General features: G+C 42.9%; 2 protein-coding genes across 2 annotated transcripts in view; both read left to right on the top strand.

Moving 5' to 3' along the window:
* LOC109480675 (thyroid peroxidase-like) overlaps positions 1-2086 on the top strand; it is a 13436-nt gene extending 11350 nt beyond the window's left edge. Inside the window, exons 22-26 of the mRNA XM_019782904.1 lie at positions 101-271; positions 616-753; positions 976-1183; positions 1557-1759; positions 2073-2086. Of these exons, the coding sequence (XP_019638463.1) occupies positions 101-271; positions 616-753; positions 976-1183; positions 1557-1759; positions 2073-2086 (734 nt within the window). The remainder of the gene's footprint in view (positions 1-100; positions 272-615; positions 754-975; positions 1184-1556; positions 1760-2072) is intronic.
* A 3029-nt stretch (positions 2087-5115) lies between these two features.
* On the top strand, positions 5116-16897 carry LOC109480724 (angiopoietin-related protein 6-like). The gene is made up of 6 exons (XM_019782970.1): positions 5116-5477; positions 12159-13293; positions 13454-13648; positions 13936-14086; positions 14478-14648; positions 14943-16897. The coding sequence occupies exons 2-6, from the start codon at positions 12159-12161 to the stop codon at positions 15067-15069; spliced, it is 1779 nt and encodes a 592-aa protein (XP_019638529.1). The 5' UTR covers positions 5116-5477; the 3' UTR covers positions 15070-16897.
* The last annotated feature ends 621 nt before the right edge of the window (positions 16898-17518 follow it).

Raw genomic sequence — 17518 nt, 5'->3', positions numbered from 1 at the left:
GCTCGCAGAAGTACTAGACGCATTCTCACAGAAGCACTCTCACATTTGTATCGCGTGTGTTCGCCTTGCTTGCGTGTGTGAACATGACATATATTTGCAGACGGGCCTTGTGGGGAGCCTGAGGAAGTCGAGAACGCGTATGTGCAGACGTGTGGCGCCCAATCCCCAGACACTCACATCTACACGTGCGACCCCGGCTACGGCATGTCAGGGGCTGCTGAGATCCGTTGCCTCGAGGGAGTGTTGGACAGTCCGCCGCCAACATGCTCAGGTAAACCCGGGGCTGATTTATTTACTTCTTTTTTTCCCGCCAAACTACTTTCGCTCTATCACCCTGCTTCTGCCATATCTTTGACGCTAACCGAGTTGGTGACTTTTGTCTCACTCATCGTCTAGTTGCTGTCAATTTTTCGGGGGTGTGGGGGTGAAACATTGAACGCTGAAACATTTCCCTGCCTGATGGAAAACTAAATGTAGCGATTCTAATCTACCTTCTTTTTAACCTGTATGCCATTGCATGCAGCAGTGTACTACCTGATCAGTGATGACACTCTATAAGATGACTTTAATTTTACAACAGTTTCAATCGTCAGTATTATATTTGTGACTCTACAGATGCAGACGGCTGTTCGCCAAATCCATGTCACCAGGATGCCACCTGCACGGACAACCCCGCCCCTGCCCTCGGGGCCACGTGTGTGTGTGACGATGGTTACCTAGGAGACGGGTTAGCAGATGGAAGTGGATGTACTGGTAAACTTTGTCAAGCAACTGTTTCGATTATACATGGCAAAAATATGCAATAATACAGAAAATTGATTTGTTTGAATGTGGTTTATTCAAGTCTTCAATTAATGTTACTTGGACTTGAACACGAGTTATTGTGTAGTGACAATCACATCAGTGTGGGGAGCAAGCGATGCAGGCAAACACTGTATCTTGACAGATACTGATGTTGTGCATCTTTCTTTTAAGCTTGCCCCGTCCTGTACCCCGGCCTACGCCCTGCCCAAAACTTCGACATCTACCAGAACCAGTGCTTCTGGTACTCACCCAGGCATACGCGGCTGAACTACAAGGACGCCCGTCTGGAGTGCGAGGCGCATGGCGGCACGCTGGCCATGATCAAAGACGACGATGTGCAAAGTTTTATCCTGACCCTCCTGAAGGGTAAAACTCAAAGGTAATCCTCTTTACTACAGAAACATGTAGCATGCCAGCACGGTGCCATTTAGTCGATAATAGAGCTTCTACAATTTAGAAGGTGGCTGTTGTATGTGACATTTCCTCACACATATCTAATTCTGACAAGTAGTATTTATTCACTCTTTCGCTGTGCATGTATTCATTTCATAGATCCATGTTCATTGGAAACCTTGACTGCCTCTTAACCTATACTTTATACCCTTCAGACTCGATACTTCATCATTCTCTGGGATCTCTGGGATTCTCGTTGTCCCTTAAGATCAGTTTTACAACGCAGACTTTGCTTGTTCAGCCCTACACAATAATTAAAAACGATCGTATTGTATCCTTGATTCACTCATTCCTTATAGGAAGTACTGGATTGGCCTGGATGACACGGCCACAGAGGGTGAGTTCGTGTGGAATGACGGGACCCCGCTCGGAACCTTTCGGAAGTTCAAGTCCAAGGCCCCTCACAAACGCCGGGACTGCGTGGTACTATGGAGGACCAACAGGCACAGTCGCTGGTACCGCTTCAGCGGCGGGATGAGGCTGCCGTACATCTGCCAGCTGGGTGAGCACGGCGTTTCATATTACAGAAAACTGGCAAAATATAGTCTATAGTCTTTTCCAGGCTTCAAGGTCATTCAATATGACCAGTCTATTTTGTCATACTCATACCCATTTGCTGAATATCGCAACCTTTACTATTCTGCAAAATCATTTAGCCTATTTTAGCCATATCTATTCTTTTATCACAGGGAGGAGTCTTGTATAGAGAAGCTATACTAGACTCAATGCCTCATTTCAAAATACCTGACACGACAAAACAATACCACAGGCTTACGTTCAATGTTTAAATCTCACAAGCGTTATGTATCTTACAGGTACAAGTAGCTAACATAGAGATGGACGGACATGCGCAGTGACGTCAACAACAGCATGACGTCAGGACATCATTGCAGCCGCAACTGATTCTTGTCAGCCTAGTGAGAAAACAGCCCTGGATTTACTTTACTGTGAGAGTTTACAAGTTGATTCAAAATAATTATGCTCTTTAAAGCTTAATCTTGGCTAGCCACTATCGATTTATGCGTTATAACAGCGTTAAAATATAGTTTTATTTGATCATTGATATCATTAGCAGATATCGATAGTATAAAATAAAGACTAAACTTCAACTCCCAACACTACAATGAATTGGGACTTACCCCAAATTTTCGGCTGACTCCTTCAACCTTGTTCACGTAATGGACCCGTCTTTTATTGGAACGTGACGTCAGAGACACGTGACCATAGTAGCCGTGAACAAGGTTGACGGGGTCAGCCGAAAATTTGGGGTAAGTCTCAATTTATTGGAGTGTTGGGAGTTAAAGTTTAGTCTTCATAATGACTTGTACCAACACAGATGAACTTTCATGCTAAGATACCGATGGGTTATAGCAAGACCCTAGTGATTTATGAAGACGATGGTATGTCATGATTTTCTATCATGCATTCCAAAGTAAGCTAGATGACAAAGATTATTGATCTTATCATATTGTATGCTGCATACCGAGCGCATATGCTGGTTCCTATTGGATACATCTTGACTTAAAGCTTTTTTGTGCATTTTTATCAGTTTCTAGTGATGTTGAAAATGATATTTGGAGAAATGATATAGAAGCAGGATTTTACTTGCGAAGCCATGTGTACACAAAAGATGTCAGTCAAGAAAAATACATCTATTTTTGTCAGTGTTTAAGGCAGTAATGCGTGTTGAGTTGTATTGTGTCGTGCCAAGTTGTGTTGTGTATGATGTGTTGACTGGTTTCGTAAGTGGCGTTTTGGAAGTTTTAAAAAAAGTGACAATATCTGAAATTGTTATCGGGTCGCTTTAGCAGATGTGGAAATGATTTTTTTTCAAGTTGGCGGTGTTGAAATAAACCTGGCCTTGACAATCCAGTGTCCGTGTGTTATCTGTGCATTACAGTTGAGTCTGCTGTGGAAGTATCAACACAAAACACAATACCGACCTTTCTGGTTCTTGATTCTTCTCGAGCTCAGGTTACAGAGCCAGTGTTCTAAAGAGCGCCCCCTAGCAGACGCCGCATGTACTACAGTTCAGCCTGTACCGCGAGTATTTTAGTTGTTGAGGTAGTAATTGTTTTGTTACGGAAGGTTGTGACAATGCATACATTCCATGTGGACACCACCACCTATGACATTCAGGAATCTAGAAACACCACATTTAATTGGTCTAAAACAGATTCAACCATTGTTTATTGAACATGTTGATGTTTCAGCTATAGTACCTTCCCAGAAACGACAGTAATACAACATGCAGTAGTACAATAGAAATTTCTTAGTAACCTGATGTCACGACTGACGCAAGACATCCCCACTTGTACCTTTGGCCAATATCTGATCGCATACAGATCCAACAACTTTGGGTTTTGGGGTGGTGTTAAGTGGAAGATAGACAAAAACATATAACCTTTCTCTGTTGGCACAAAGTCAATGGCTGATGTACAAAAAGACCGCATGTAAAGGCACGGGAGAGTCACTGAAGGGTTATCAGGGCATATCTAGAGGCGTGAGGAAGCATGAAAGATAAAATGTCACCAAAAGGTCGTTCTGAGGTTTGTTTGTTTATTTTGATCACTACCTTTTGAGTGAAGCATGGCATACATGTACACCCTGTGACGTCCAAATAACCGAAGCTATCGACAAAGTGCAAGCCCTGGTGACAACGAACGACAAAGTTTTATTTTTAATAGGACACTCAGCTCAAAGTATCGCCTTCTACTTAACTGCTGCTTCTGCAAAGTATCGGTATTCTACTAACTGCTATATGTGCAAAGAATCCATTGCTTTCGGCGACGATCGTTGAGGCAAGAGTTATAGTGATTCAGCTGTTCTATGCATTTAAAAAGGCCAATCATCACTTGAATTCACCTAACACCACTAGCAAGGCCACCACTGCAGTTTGAGTCGTTGATTTGTAGCTTTTCGTTGGAATCTCTACAATCTCTAACCCAGAGCCACGCGGATAACTTTACGGGCAAATTGAACGACTAGGTAAGAGTTGGACTGAGGGTTAATGTGGAGGTCAATCTATCCCAGCAGGCTTAGCGTTTTTGGCGAAGGGTCCTGACATGTTATTATATTAACTCCACCTGTCGTTTCGCTCCGACAGTGGGGACGTAAGTCTGTTAACAGTCAGGTGGACTGTTGCAGCAATAGGGTAGACCATTTAGTTCTGACACAAAGACATGGTTCTGAAGATGCTATTGTTCTGAATGAAAAAACAACAACAACAACAACACTGTATTAGCAACTTGCCGAAGGGTTAGGATTAGACAGATGTTGCGATGGCAAGAGTTCGCACCATGCTATACTCAACCCACTCCCCTACCCTACCCTCTCTGTACAAAGTTTATGTGACACTGCGTGCCCTTGTGCAACCCTGGGCGGTTAGGCACTATGCCGCAAAATGTTTCAGTGTACAAGTAGTAAATAAAGGACGGTAGACGAAAACAGTTTCGCACGCTAAGTTCTTCATAATTCAAAGTAACTTAGATAATATTTCAATACATCAATATACTGCAATATGACGGATTTTATCCTTTGATCATTTGAATTGAAATCATTTCAATTAATAAGACATCAGAATATGCAGCGAAACTGAAAACATACAGGTTACACGCCAACATGTTTTGACATATCTTTGAAGACCACGATGATGATGTTAGGCCTGTATGATTTATTAATTATATTTGACACGAGCCTCCTTGACCCTGTTCTCAGTAAACACACCGTCATCAGTTCCCCTCCCTCCCATCAAGACGTGGCCTCCTGCGATGCCCCGTTCTTGTGCTGAGCCGCATGCTTGACTACCTCGACTTAGCCCTTCTGCCTTAGCGGAATGACCCCCGGGCTCCTTATAGGGCGTGGCGCCATTTGGGACGACAGCAGACGTGACGCAGCGCCCGGCAATGGTCGCGAGTCTCTCGGAGGGGTAATCATCCTTACCGGGAGGGAGACATTCCTGGCCGGGTTCTCACATCGCACACAAGGCGGAGATAACAAAGCCGCAACCAGAGACGCTGTGCGATAGGACAGGCATCTTCCAGCAACCTTCCCTGTGGCCAGGTCCGCCCGAAGTTTCCTCCTGCCCAGTGAGAGGGGAAATGAGAGGGAGACAGCCATTTCCGAACACTTAAGCAGCTGGGATTGGTCAAACACGAGCACACTCTTACTTTAACGTACTGAGATTTCCTCGTCGTGTAACGTGTTCCCGCGTTGTGAAGGTAAGAAGCTCATTAGTGTATAGCCTAGTTTTATCATTACCGCGTAGCTTTACCATGTGAGTAGTTCTCGTCGCAAACATTGTTTACAAAAATGTACTTGGACGTGTTCACTCATAAGGCAACACGTGAGGAACAGTAACCAACAGACCATGTCCAGGACTCCTGAGCTTTGTGTCTACCAGGTAAATAAATGTTGGTCTTAACGTATCAACTTGTCAGCTCAGTGCCCTGACACCTGCTTTACACCGCACGTCCCAGGTCGTGGTAGAAATGAAATGCTTTGTGTAGAAATGAGCTAGCGGTACAACGATGCGTCCTTTTATGGGGTTCACCTTACAAGTTAACCATACATTTTGTTGTTTTTACTGAGAATGATGTGTTGTAGATGCATTCTATTTAGATGTATTTATGCCCTTTTCAACATAATATTGAAAGCCTTGTTTTATTCGGCTGCATGCAGCATGTAACATCATAATTTGAAAATTTTAGCACTCAACGGTCACTTGACTCCTGGATTGGTACAATTCTGTTTTCTCTTTATAATGATGAAAAAGTTAGGTCTGATACCTTTTATAATAATTAAAATGATAGATATGATTTTTGTATCTTCCACATTGTTGCCACCTCGACACCGTATACGTATTTGCGGTGTCAAACTCGTATCTATCACATTTGTGACTGTAGCGTAAAATTAATGAATGAATGAAAGACCTTTATTGTACATTTTTGCTCATTGCGAACTAAGTACAGGTCACGGCAAATAGCGATGGTAGACTAAAATACATCTATAGTAAAACTATATGTGTACAGGTTCTGCTTCTTCTCGCTTCTTAAGAGACAGTTGTAAATGTAAGGACAGATGGAGCTATGCTTGCTATTAGCAAGAAAAGTGAAGAAAATGTAGAAAGAACATGCACATTCAGAGTACAATCAGAACTCTCTCGAAGTTGTGTGTAACCTATTCGGGGTCTTGGGTATTACAGTAACTGCAAAATGACAGGAACTCGCCACTAGATCTAGTAATAAGTACTAAACCAGCTTACCATGCATGATGTAGATTTCTTGTAGTTTTAGCTCACCTACGTGTTCCGTTTATAGCGAATGTCAATGATGATTTGGTCTGAGTTTTTATGTTGTTTACCATACTGAATGTTAAACTACAAAAAACACAAAAATGGTCGCTTTATTTCACAAGCGAATCAAAACTTAAATGGAACATGCAAGAAGCTAAGTATGAGTCTATCATATTGTTTTTACATGTCGGCTTGCTCAAGTTGTTGCGCGCCCCGACGCGATGAGGTAGGTATTGGCAATACGGATGGATAGAAACTTCGCTATAACTTTTATACTGTATGTTGCTGGTCAGTTGGTTATACAACTGTCATGTCGCACAATTTAGCGCTTTCTTGTGTGTAAAGCATTTTTTTCTGGTTTATTAAGCTTCACGGCACTATTTTTTCATTTTCATGTGACCACATGTTCACCTTCCTATTAACATGAAAGGCCAAACTACTAGTATACAAAAGACAGGTTTACAGTAAATACTGGCAAAATGACGCAACATTGTAAATGCCTTGAACGTGTATATAGCGCAATTCAATTCGTAAATGGCTATGTCTTCATTTTTCCTCCACAGTCTGAACAATCGGCAACTAGATGGACTTAATCAAATTCAGCAACGTTGCTTTCTCATCCGAATGTTGTCAAAGTCCAAACAATTGCAATCATCCCGTAGTCTCGAATCAAATATCCCCATTACATTACAAAGGATTTTGTATGTTCGATGTAGCTAAAATATAGGACTATCCGGGTCTCTAGTCATTATATTTTCGGGTCTGCTGGGTCATTATCTTTCAGACGATTTATAAAACTTGTTTTGAACGTGCCGAGATCAGGCCTTGTTGTGTATAGTCCGAAACATGTTGCTGACTGTATAAGTTCAAAGAATATATAATAGTCTATCCTTTAGTCCAACAGAAATTAGACTAAGTTAGTCGGCAGGACTACAGCAATGAGAACATTTATTTTGAATCAAGCTAGTGGACAAACGGCATTACCAGTAGATACTACGTACGTATTACAGTTATACCATATCACCATCTTAATTAAATACGATTCTCCAGCATATCAAGAAACACAAAAATCTACTGTGCATTGTACGTTCTTATATTCCTGTACTGGCGAGTCCAGTAACTAGAATGGAAACATACCAGGATCATGAGACGTTCTGGGCTATTTATAAGAGGGCCCATTGTAAGGTCTTGTGCGAACCCGCGGTGCACCAAATGAAGAGGAACTAAATCAGGAGGCTGAGCTGTTTGATTTGGGGAGGGTCAAGCGGCCGGACACGCCGGGAGTCCGTTTAACCAGGACACGGCGGTGTGGTAGAGGGAGGGGGTCATCTGACCCTTTATTAATTAGATTTAGGAAATTGCCAGGTAACTGACTGTGATCATTAAAAATTTTCTCGTGTGTCCACATTAATATGTCGCCTGAATGACGATAAATAGCACGTCGGGACGGGCAGAAAAATGGATTAAAAGTGCCTTGTTATTACGCTAGAGTAGGTGGAGGGAGGAGGGCATCTGATCATGTAAGACTCATTTGTGTGTTTAAACTTTTATAAACATGCAAGGTAACTAAAGATAGGAATTGCTGTGATAGCTAAAACTTTTCTGGTGTGTCTATTGACACCTTGAAGAGAGGAGAAAATTTTCGCTTATATTCCATGTATATTACAAATCTAAAGTAGTAAAGATTTCACTTATATGCTGTATATTACAAATCGAAAGATTTGTTTAATAGGAAAAAAATACCTAAAGTTTCAACAACTTACAGATGGATTCAAACTATAAAACGTGAAACCCACTGTTTTGGTACTGAGCCCTGTCATTGCTCTGAGATACCCTATTTCCGGTGCCTCTCTGCAGCGACATCTTGTCCGTAATGACTAACATTCTCTATCAATATTCTCCTGAGAACTCACCATTAGCAAATCCATCAACACAACTCGATATCTCAAATGAATTTTCTTTCCTTTCTTTAGAATTTGCAATTCAACCGTCAAAATTCGCTTCTTCAAGTATATTTTTCATTCTAATTGCGATAAAAACCTTATTTAATACAGAGAACGTGAAAAGTTACAACAGACTCTGATCAGCGTCACAAGTGGCGCCCAAAAATGTCGTCTGAAAATAATGACGATAATCACAATAAGCCAGGGCGGACGTCGGACAGAAAAAAAGGATTAAACGTTCCTTGTTATTAAACTCAAGTATCGTTTTAAAAGTACAAAGTATTAAAAATGTAGCGGCACCACAGGGTGTCATAGCCGCAGTGTTGTGCCAAAGAATGACCGTAAAATTGATTTGAGGAACACTAATAATCCATACAGAGCCGGCGGGTTCGCTTGTGGGATTCCTCGCCATGTCTATAATCAGACTCCCGGGCTCCGCTCTCCTGTAATCACGATAGCGCGCTCAAGCCTAACTCCGGCCGGGCGGTCCTAACATCACAGGCAGATTACTGAAGGCCGCGTTGTCATACACGGATTAGTGCAGAAGATAAGAGAGATCCTGTTTATCGACTGAAAGGGGATTAAAGTTGGCTTAACTTTAAGTGAATTCTGAGTGCAGACTTTTGTTTACGAGATATTGATTATAAGACTCACAGATTACCGTATTTAGGCAAACGGACGTCCAAATCGTCTTGGAGAGTGTACAGGGTTAACAAAACCAAGGCCAGGTGCGCTGTACAGATTGACATTTCCCTTCAAACAGCACTTTAAAGCAGGAAGCGTTTGCTTCTTAAGTAAACCAAACAACGAGACAATATGCGTTATTATGCGACGTGTTACTTCGTAAGGCGACGTAGATAGAAATGACTTGACACAAGAAAGTACTTGGCCGAGCCTGTTTTGATAAACGGTACAACGACTGTATCAACACCGTTTTGTGCTGACGCCCGAGGGACAGGACGGTTTTCCGTTTTATTTTTGTTCTGTTGGGAATTTTCTAATATCAATCATCAAATATGTAACCTGACTACGTATACGCGTAAAATGATGACTGATTAACTTTTTGCAGTAGAAGAGAACAATATTATATAGATGAGAGAAACAGCTACAGAATTAACAACAAAGTGCGCACAATCGCCGTGCTAAGACATGCCTCTATACAAAACTAAATACGGCCATAGTTTACTTTCCTGCGGCAGTTCCGTTGTTTGCGAAATGTACTACATTTCCATATAAGGTGTCCATAATGCACAGGAATCGTCTTACTTAGGTAAGAACCAAAAGTCCAAAATAATCTCATGCAAAATAAGCTTCGTGCACGCATATCTCCAGGTTAAGTACGGATAAACAACTTCAGGCGCACGTGGGCAACTCATTTCTCGCGGACCTACCGAGCGAAGTCTTGTGATCCACATGCAAATCCAGAACTCCGATATGTGGACTTATTAGGTATATCCTTCATTACCCTCCGTTTCTTGGAAATCTCTTTCCTTAGTTCTAAGCCCGCCGTAGTTGACAAGACGTAGTTTTAAACTTATTTAGCCTTCAACTCCGCTCTTCTTCTTGGAAAGTAGGTTCCTTCTAGATCCTTCGAAAATAACTAAAAAAAGTCCCATAATACTCATGGCGTAGCAGAGTTTTACCACAGCCTTAATGTGGAGTTTTCATTGATGAGAAAAAGTAAAGTCAAGGGAAGGATGAGTACGGTCAGCAGGAAGGTGCAGAATATTAACTAACTTAGAGACATCAAAATCAGACTTTGAAGGGGAGAAGTTCAGGATTGTGTCGACAGTTGAAGGACAAATGTTGGAAATGTAACAATAGTGATATATCATAGAGAGAGGAAGATGTACAGGATAAAGACCATGTCTATGATATTGATCAGTTTACTGAGAAACCATGAAGGGAATGTTCCCTACCATACTGGCATAATAAGTTTATATTTCCGTGACTCTCAGCTACGGAAATCGCCCGACCATGACTGTGGTTATGAGGCAGAGGCATGTGCTGCCATGGCGGCCGATCGAAACTCTGGATAAGACTCGAGGTCGGTTGCCCTTGCAGCAGCCCGGTGATGATGATGATAAACTGGGGTTGAAAAATTGATGCACATTACATCGGGGCCGCCTACAAAACAATTTGTGGGAACAAATAAGTTATTTCAGTATAGCATCTGATGAACGTTTATGTTAATTTGCTTCAAGTTACTGAAATTAACAGCCTGGTCACCTACGTCTGATTAGGTCTGGAACTGGCCATGAGTAAATTGGCTTTATTTACTTCTGCACGCCTAGCCATGGTGATACTCTTATTTTGGAGAAGTTTTCTTTACATCGAGACTTTTTCCCACGGGCTTGAAAAACTGAATATTTGGTATCTACCTATAGCTGTCGCAAAACGTTAAAAACGCACATAGTTAGTACATTAGATTTTTCAATGCTTTGACATGTTGCTTTTTGAAGTGTTAAGGCCATGATAAAACAAACAAAAGCAAATGAATAAACAGATTAACTGATAATGTTCCAGTGTTATCAGAATGCAGGTTTGCATGCGATAACATATACATGTGCCATGTGTTTCAGTATGGACGTCAGTATTCTAGACCTTAGACATGTTGCTTTCTGGCAACGATTGGAAAACAGTATCGATATCGACCTTTATAGATAAACATCAGTATTGCACTGATCCATAGCAGTTTGTCGGTGTCACCCCCAAGACTGCCCGCCAGAAATTGCTCAGATTTCTCACAAGCGCCCCCTGACCCCCACCCGGGGTGATGCAGTCTCCTGGGTCACTATTACCGGATTCCGGTCATCTGGGCCAAGAACAAATCTGCTGTGTGTATTGGTGATGAAATACAACTGCGACACAAGTGACGCACGACAGACGTCTGTACTGAGTCTTAAGGACTAGAAACGGTTATCGATCCTTTTTTAATATCTCATATCCGCGTGATAAGCATGTTTGACACTTAAGTGTTTGAACCCGGTCTTTTAAAAGATATCACGGGCACGCGAATATTGTAGAATATCCTACCGGAAACAAAACTGACTCTCCTTAAAGCTCAACCTTGCATTCCAATGGCGTTTGAATCGAATCCTCTCAGTTGTACAAAGTTGGTAAATGTAGGACTTCATTTTTCTTTAAGCTTGCTTTCTCCTGTCGTTTGTTGTCAGCTAATTTTCATCAGTATACATAGACCACAAGATCTACGAGCTCCCTACCACTCCCGTTAGCACAATTATGGAGGTGAACTGTTATTAGATACTTTACGTGTATCTTGTTATCTCCAGACGGACCGTTATTTTAAGCTAAATGGCCTGAGGCCGATGACCTCGAGTGCTTACAAAATACTGGTCACTTTAAATTTGGAAAGACATTTTCCAAACTTCATGACCGCCATCTTAGAGGCCATCATTTTGAACTTGTACATTGGTGTCTCAATTTCGGTTGTGAGTGTATGTTTTTATTCTTGTTATGATTGACTTGCTTCTTTAATGAATTCAGTTACTGTAGAGATATTGTGTGATATTGCATGATATTGTGTTGTTGGCGATTTTATGGTGTCTTCGTAAATCTACACATTGGTTGGTGTGTTTGTTTGTTTCAAATTTCATACAAGGCTACTATGCATACATAATTTTGACGTTTTTGTTTCATTTTAGATGATGGCTCTCCATTCGCTGTTTGTCTTGGTCCTAGTGGTGTGCCTGTCCCATCAGTCCGTTTACTCCCGAACGCTTCAGGACGAGACCGCCGACACCTCCCGACAGGGGTCGAATGTTGCCGAGTATTACCGACAGGAAGGAAACAACGGGCGATGCACCTACACGTTCGTTGTTCCGACCGAGGATGCGCCGTGTGCAAAATCCGCCCAGGATCACAGTACCGCCATTTTGGAAATAAAAGACGACATGGGGAAAATGAAGGCTCTGTGGTCTGATTTGAAAGAACGACTAACTGCACTGGAACAACAAAATAGCCAAGTGTCAACGGCACCGGAGCAGATAATGGACCAGTCCGCCAATATAGAAAGCCGTGTGCAAGAGAATGAACGGAAAATCCAACATCTCATGTCGTTAATGATAAACCACACACATGACATCAAGGTCCTGCAAGACTCGTATCGTCAGGTGGACAATAATGCGCTAGTTTTATCTCGCGTCATGGCGGAGATTATGGAGCAGAACCGGGGCCTTCAGGCGGGTCTGATCGACGATCGCGGGGCAGTGACAAAGCTTCAGTACGCGGTCTCTAACCAGACGGAGACGACCAACCAGCTGCGAGCGCTGGTCGTCCGCCAGAACGAAGTCATCAACGAGCTCAGCAAGCAGATTCTCGAGAACCGCGAGAATTCCCGAGATTTGGAGAGACAGTTGGGATGGTTGAAGCACGCGCAGGCAGAGGGAACCGCCGACGACCGCGAGGGGATGAAGAACCTGACAGATATCATCTTCAACCTGCAGAACGACATCATTCGCGAGCAGGCCTCGATTCGCGGCCAGCTGCGCTCGGTCCTAAGGAAGCAGAAGAGGTCTGGGAAGAAATTCGAGGAGACCATCCGGGACCTGACGCAAGTGATTGTGGGAGTTCAGAAGGAGGTGAACAAGGCTTCCCTGAAGGAAGCGAATGACGCGTCCTCCACCGTGACGCTGTACCAGAGAGCGGGGGCGATGGTCGCGCACGACAAGCGGCCCATGTCCACCGCTACCGGCCAGAACGAGCCGGCCAAGAAACTACCCCTGCTGGTCATGGACCTTCCCAAAGGAGGCAGAGCGGAGGCCGTCAAACTTGCAAACGGTAAGTTACATACTAGTATTCCGACGTCGAACAAATTAGTCCAGATGTCTGACGATAACTTCCATAGAAGCAGTCGACGTCACTCAGGTGTAAGCATTGATACAGCCAAACGTTGGATAATTCTCAAGTCTTAATACTATTCATTGTGTACTTTGTCCAGACTGTGCTGAGATCTACCGTGGTGCACACCGGAAGGACGGCGTCTACACCATCGGCATTGGGCACGACGTCATGTCCGTCTTCTGCGATATGACGACGTCACAAGGAGGGTGGACCGTCTTCCAGAGACGCCTGGATGGCACCGTGGACTTCAGCAGGAACTGGGCTCACTACAAGCACGGCTTCGGCACACCAGGTGGGTCCTATCATCATTGCATCTATATTGTTTTTGACATTCTATAGCTAGTTTCTTGTCATTAAAAAAAGCAATCTCTCTTGGTGATTAGCAAAAATAACGACAAATAGAGAAGAGTTATGCTGAGGAAATATTCGTTACCTTGGTCATTACAACTGGATGTAGAAAATGTTCCAGGTTCGTGGCCTCCAGATTAGAAATGGTGGTAGACAAACGTACGTGGAATAAGGTGATACTTACTGTCCCTGTTGTGTGAACTCTGTCCACTGATGTCTTGTACAAATCAGGGGGCGAGTACTGGCTTGGGAACGAGAATCTGCATCTCCTGACCAGAGGCGGCAAGTACATGCTGCGGATCGATTTCGAGGATTGGGAGGGCGTGAAGCGGTTCGCGGAATATGACAGCTTCAAGTTGGAACCTGAAGTCGACAAGTACCGGTTAGTTTGGCCAGCATTCACGTAATCTTGTTTCTGTTTTGCTATTTTACTCCTCTCTGCTCTATGTAGTCAATTTCTGTTGAAACGTGTAGTAACGTTACCTTAAAGGAATATATATAGATATTTTACATCTTTAAAGTTTTCATGACAAAGTAAATCCTTTGGATCAATGGGTCACCATACTTTGATCATGGGTAGAAAATGTATACACAATCTTAAACACTTTGCATGTCTTACAGATTCATGCTATACCAAAAGTCCACCATAATCTTAAATTTCATGAAAGTGTGTCGGACAGTTCCTTAAACTAGCTAGACATAGATGTATGCTCTCTCAGTAGTTAACCAATCTGATCCTTCACGGACATCTGTTGGGTGGTTTGTTGAGGTAGCCTGAGGCTGGGGAACTACGACGGTACGGCGGGAGACGCTCTGATTCACGACAAGAACGACCAGTTCTCCACGTACGACCAGGACCACGACAGCAGCCAGAACAACTGCGCCCAGCTGAAGAGCGGAGGCTGGTGGTACAGCGACTGTAGCAGGTCCAACATCAACGGAAGGTAACTAACAGGGCATAGCCCGTCAATACCTATCACGGCTTGAGGACTGGTCATGTACATGTATAGTAGCTTTACCGTGCATGTCCATGCCTCTCATTGTTGTTCTCTACCACCATCGCCGTATCCATTCAGGCAATGTGAACGCCATTCCTGATACTACGATTCATTCTTTATTCTAGTTTGAACGTGGGAGCAAATTTTCTACTATATGACTATCCATTGTTATACCAAGTACCGATCCTACCTTTGAAACCGTAACTATCTTTATCTGCAAATTCCGCCCCTCCTCTGCAGGTACTACCAGACCGGCTTGTACCACTCCACCTACCAGAACGGAATCTACTGGCACGACTTCCGGGGGGTGTGGTACTCTCTCAAGTCCGTACAGATGGCAATCCGCCCCGTGGACTTCAGGCCGTAAAGCACCTCACAAGGAGGAGAGTCAGTCGTAAATGCCAGGAAACGGTTGTTTCTAGTGACATGAAGTTTCCAGGAGTCCCGAGAAGACGAGTTCTCTCTTGTGACGATGACGTTCCTCGGAGTTCCAGGAGCGCGTCTTGTTTTCAGTGACCATGATGTTCTCGGAAGAGCCGAGAACGCGTCTTGTTTTCAGTGACCAGGAAGGTGCCTGTCACACTTCTAGGAATACGTGTTGTTTCTAGTGATGATGTGAGTTTGTCGGATTTCTAGGATCTAGGAACTCTATTGAAGCCACCATCAAGTTCCTCAGGCTACCTTGGTGATAGTAAGGTGGTTCTCTTGTGTTGATGGTTGGGTGTTGGACGCGCTGTCTCCGACAAAAGGCGTCTTCGGATATGTGACTTGACCTGGAACTACACTAATGTTAACTTTCAAAGTGGATGTCTGAATACTGAACGTTTTAGCTGGCTTTTTATTTATTGCGCGCTTCAATTTAAAAGTCTAAATGATAATCTGGCAAGTCGCTCTCAAATGATGTAACTAGTTAAATAACAGACTAGGTTTAACAAAGATAATAGCGTAAGATAGATTTAAGTTTAGTGCGGTCCCCGTGTAGTAGGAAAGACCACTATCTATACATCAATAGTCTGCCTAACATGTAACTTTGAGATGAAAAAAGGACCTGAGCTCGTAGCTATATGTTTGACGTTGTACCGTTAACGTAACCACTGCCTGTTTACGAACCGCTATATAAACCTTTTAACAGTTATCACTGCAGGCTTTTCTAAATCTTTGGTAATTTTCTTCTGCTAGACCTAGCTACGGTCCTTGTTTTCCTTTCTACCTCGAATATAAAGCTGAAGTTCTATAACATTATTTAAACTAACAATAAAAACAAGCGTTCCAGTGATATCACTCCTGGGCTGACGTACCGACACAGACGTTTTGATTGACTGATTAGTTCTTACTTAAACAATAAGTAGGAATGTTTGAGGAAGAGGCTGTGGTCATTAAGCGTCTAAAATGCGGTTTAACCATGTTTCAACTGATTACACTTTGATGGAAATTTAACCTCAAAGGATTCTTGCCTTGAGATTGCACCATCTGTAAGACAGCACCATTCTCACGTCGCCTAGAAATCACCAGACACACTAAACAAATTTTCGTCCTGTCGAAAGGCACTCGAGGCTGACCTTGGAAATCCCGAGGGGTCACAAGGCCAAGCTGTGCCCCACCGCCCATCACTCGTGGCACGTGCGGCATGTTCCCGTGCCCGTAAGCGGCGGCCCGCGGCACACAGGCCGGTATAGCGCGCCAAATTGGCCGCGACATGCCGGTAAACAACCAAATATATCAAATTCCAGTTTCGTCGTTAGAGCACTTTTCTCCCGTGGGACTTTTTAAACACGACCTTTATTTGAAGCCATGATAAGCTCATCCAGATATAATTACCCCTGGACATTCTTACCAAGGGATCGTTCATTTGAAAGTTCAACTCGTTGTGGGTGGCAATGGAAGGTAAAAAGCTTGATATGTCTACATAGACATCGGTATCTAACATACAGTGGGTGAACAATGCAGTGGGTGTAAAGAATTAGAATTGGTTAACTGTACACAAAGCAAATGCCCTAAACATCCAACCCAACATAGCTAAATATAAAATGTAATAGCTCAACCAAAATGTCTTCATCGAAAGTTTCAATCCAGTACAAAAACCAAGCATTTAAATCAAGATCACTTCTGTTTTGCTAACTAAGAAATGATAATATTCACCAAACAGTTAATAGACGGGCATGAGCACTTAGTACCAAAAATCCGGAACATGTCATCTGGGGCGGGGGGGGGGGTAAGGACATGTCATTAGACATGCAGCTGCGAAACGATGACAGATGATGATGTATTGATGACAGCAGCCAAATGTGTTGAAGCGAGCAGTGTTGACGTGTATGGGACTCCATGAGGACATGTGGAGAGATAGTTAATCATGTCGTGACCTTATGATGATGAAGAGAAGAAATTAGGGCTGACGACATCATTATACTACCTGTACTGTTGTCACCAGGGATTGACCATACTGTTAATTCATTTCGATGTAATTAAACTTAGTTCAGTTTTATGGGACAAATATTGTATTTCAGGCTGCAGGGGTGGAGTTTTAACATACTTGACCTCGAGGCCCATAGATTCCAATTTCCTGTATATCATCAAATTTCAATTTCGCTGTACAATATTACAAAACTAATTCCTATCATTTGTCACAACCACAAGATACCGTGTTGCATGAAGGATGATGTTTTTATTGATCGTTGTTAATTTGATTGGTAATTGAACCTTGGGTTGTTTATCTTCTACTTGATTTATTGTTTTCTATATAGATGTTTGTATTACAATATTAGGATTTTTCAGTACGATTACGCAGATGTATATACAAGTTACCTATACAACATGTA

Source organism: Branchiostoma belcheri, unplaced genomic scaffold, assembly GCF_001625305.1.
Source record: "Branchiostoma belcheri isolate BF01 breed outbred unplaced genomic scaffold, Haploidv18h27 scaffold52, whole genome shotgun sequence".
Lineage (NCBI taxonomy): Eukaryota > Metazoa > Chordata > Leptocardii > Amphioxiformes > Branchiostomatidae > Branchiostoma > Branchiostoma belcheri.
The sequence above is the reverse complement of the archived record's forward strand: the minus strand, read 5'-3'. Positions and strand labels throughout refer to the sequence as shown.

What these genes read in the sequence shown, in the direction of transcription:
- LOC109480724 (XM_019782970.1), top strand. Translation starts at nt 12,159, where the DNA reads ATGATGGCTCTCCATTCGCTGTTTGTCTTGGTCCTAGTGGTGTGCCTG. An exon ending in GGCCGTCAAACTTGCAAACG is followed by an intron (nt 13,294 to 13,453) that starts GTAAGTTACATA and finishes TACTTTGTCCAG; the next exon opens with ACTGTGCTGAGATCTACCGT. An exon ending in GCACGGCTTCGGCACACCAG is followed by an intron (nt 13,649 to 13,935) that starts GTGGGTCCTATC and finishes TGTACAAATCAG; the next exon opens with GGGGCGAGTACTGGCTTGGG.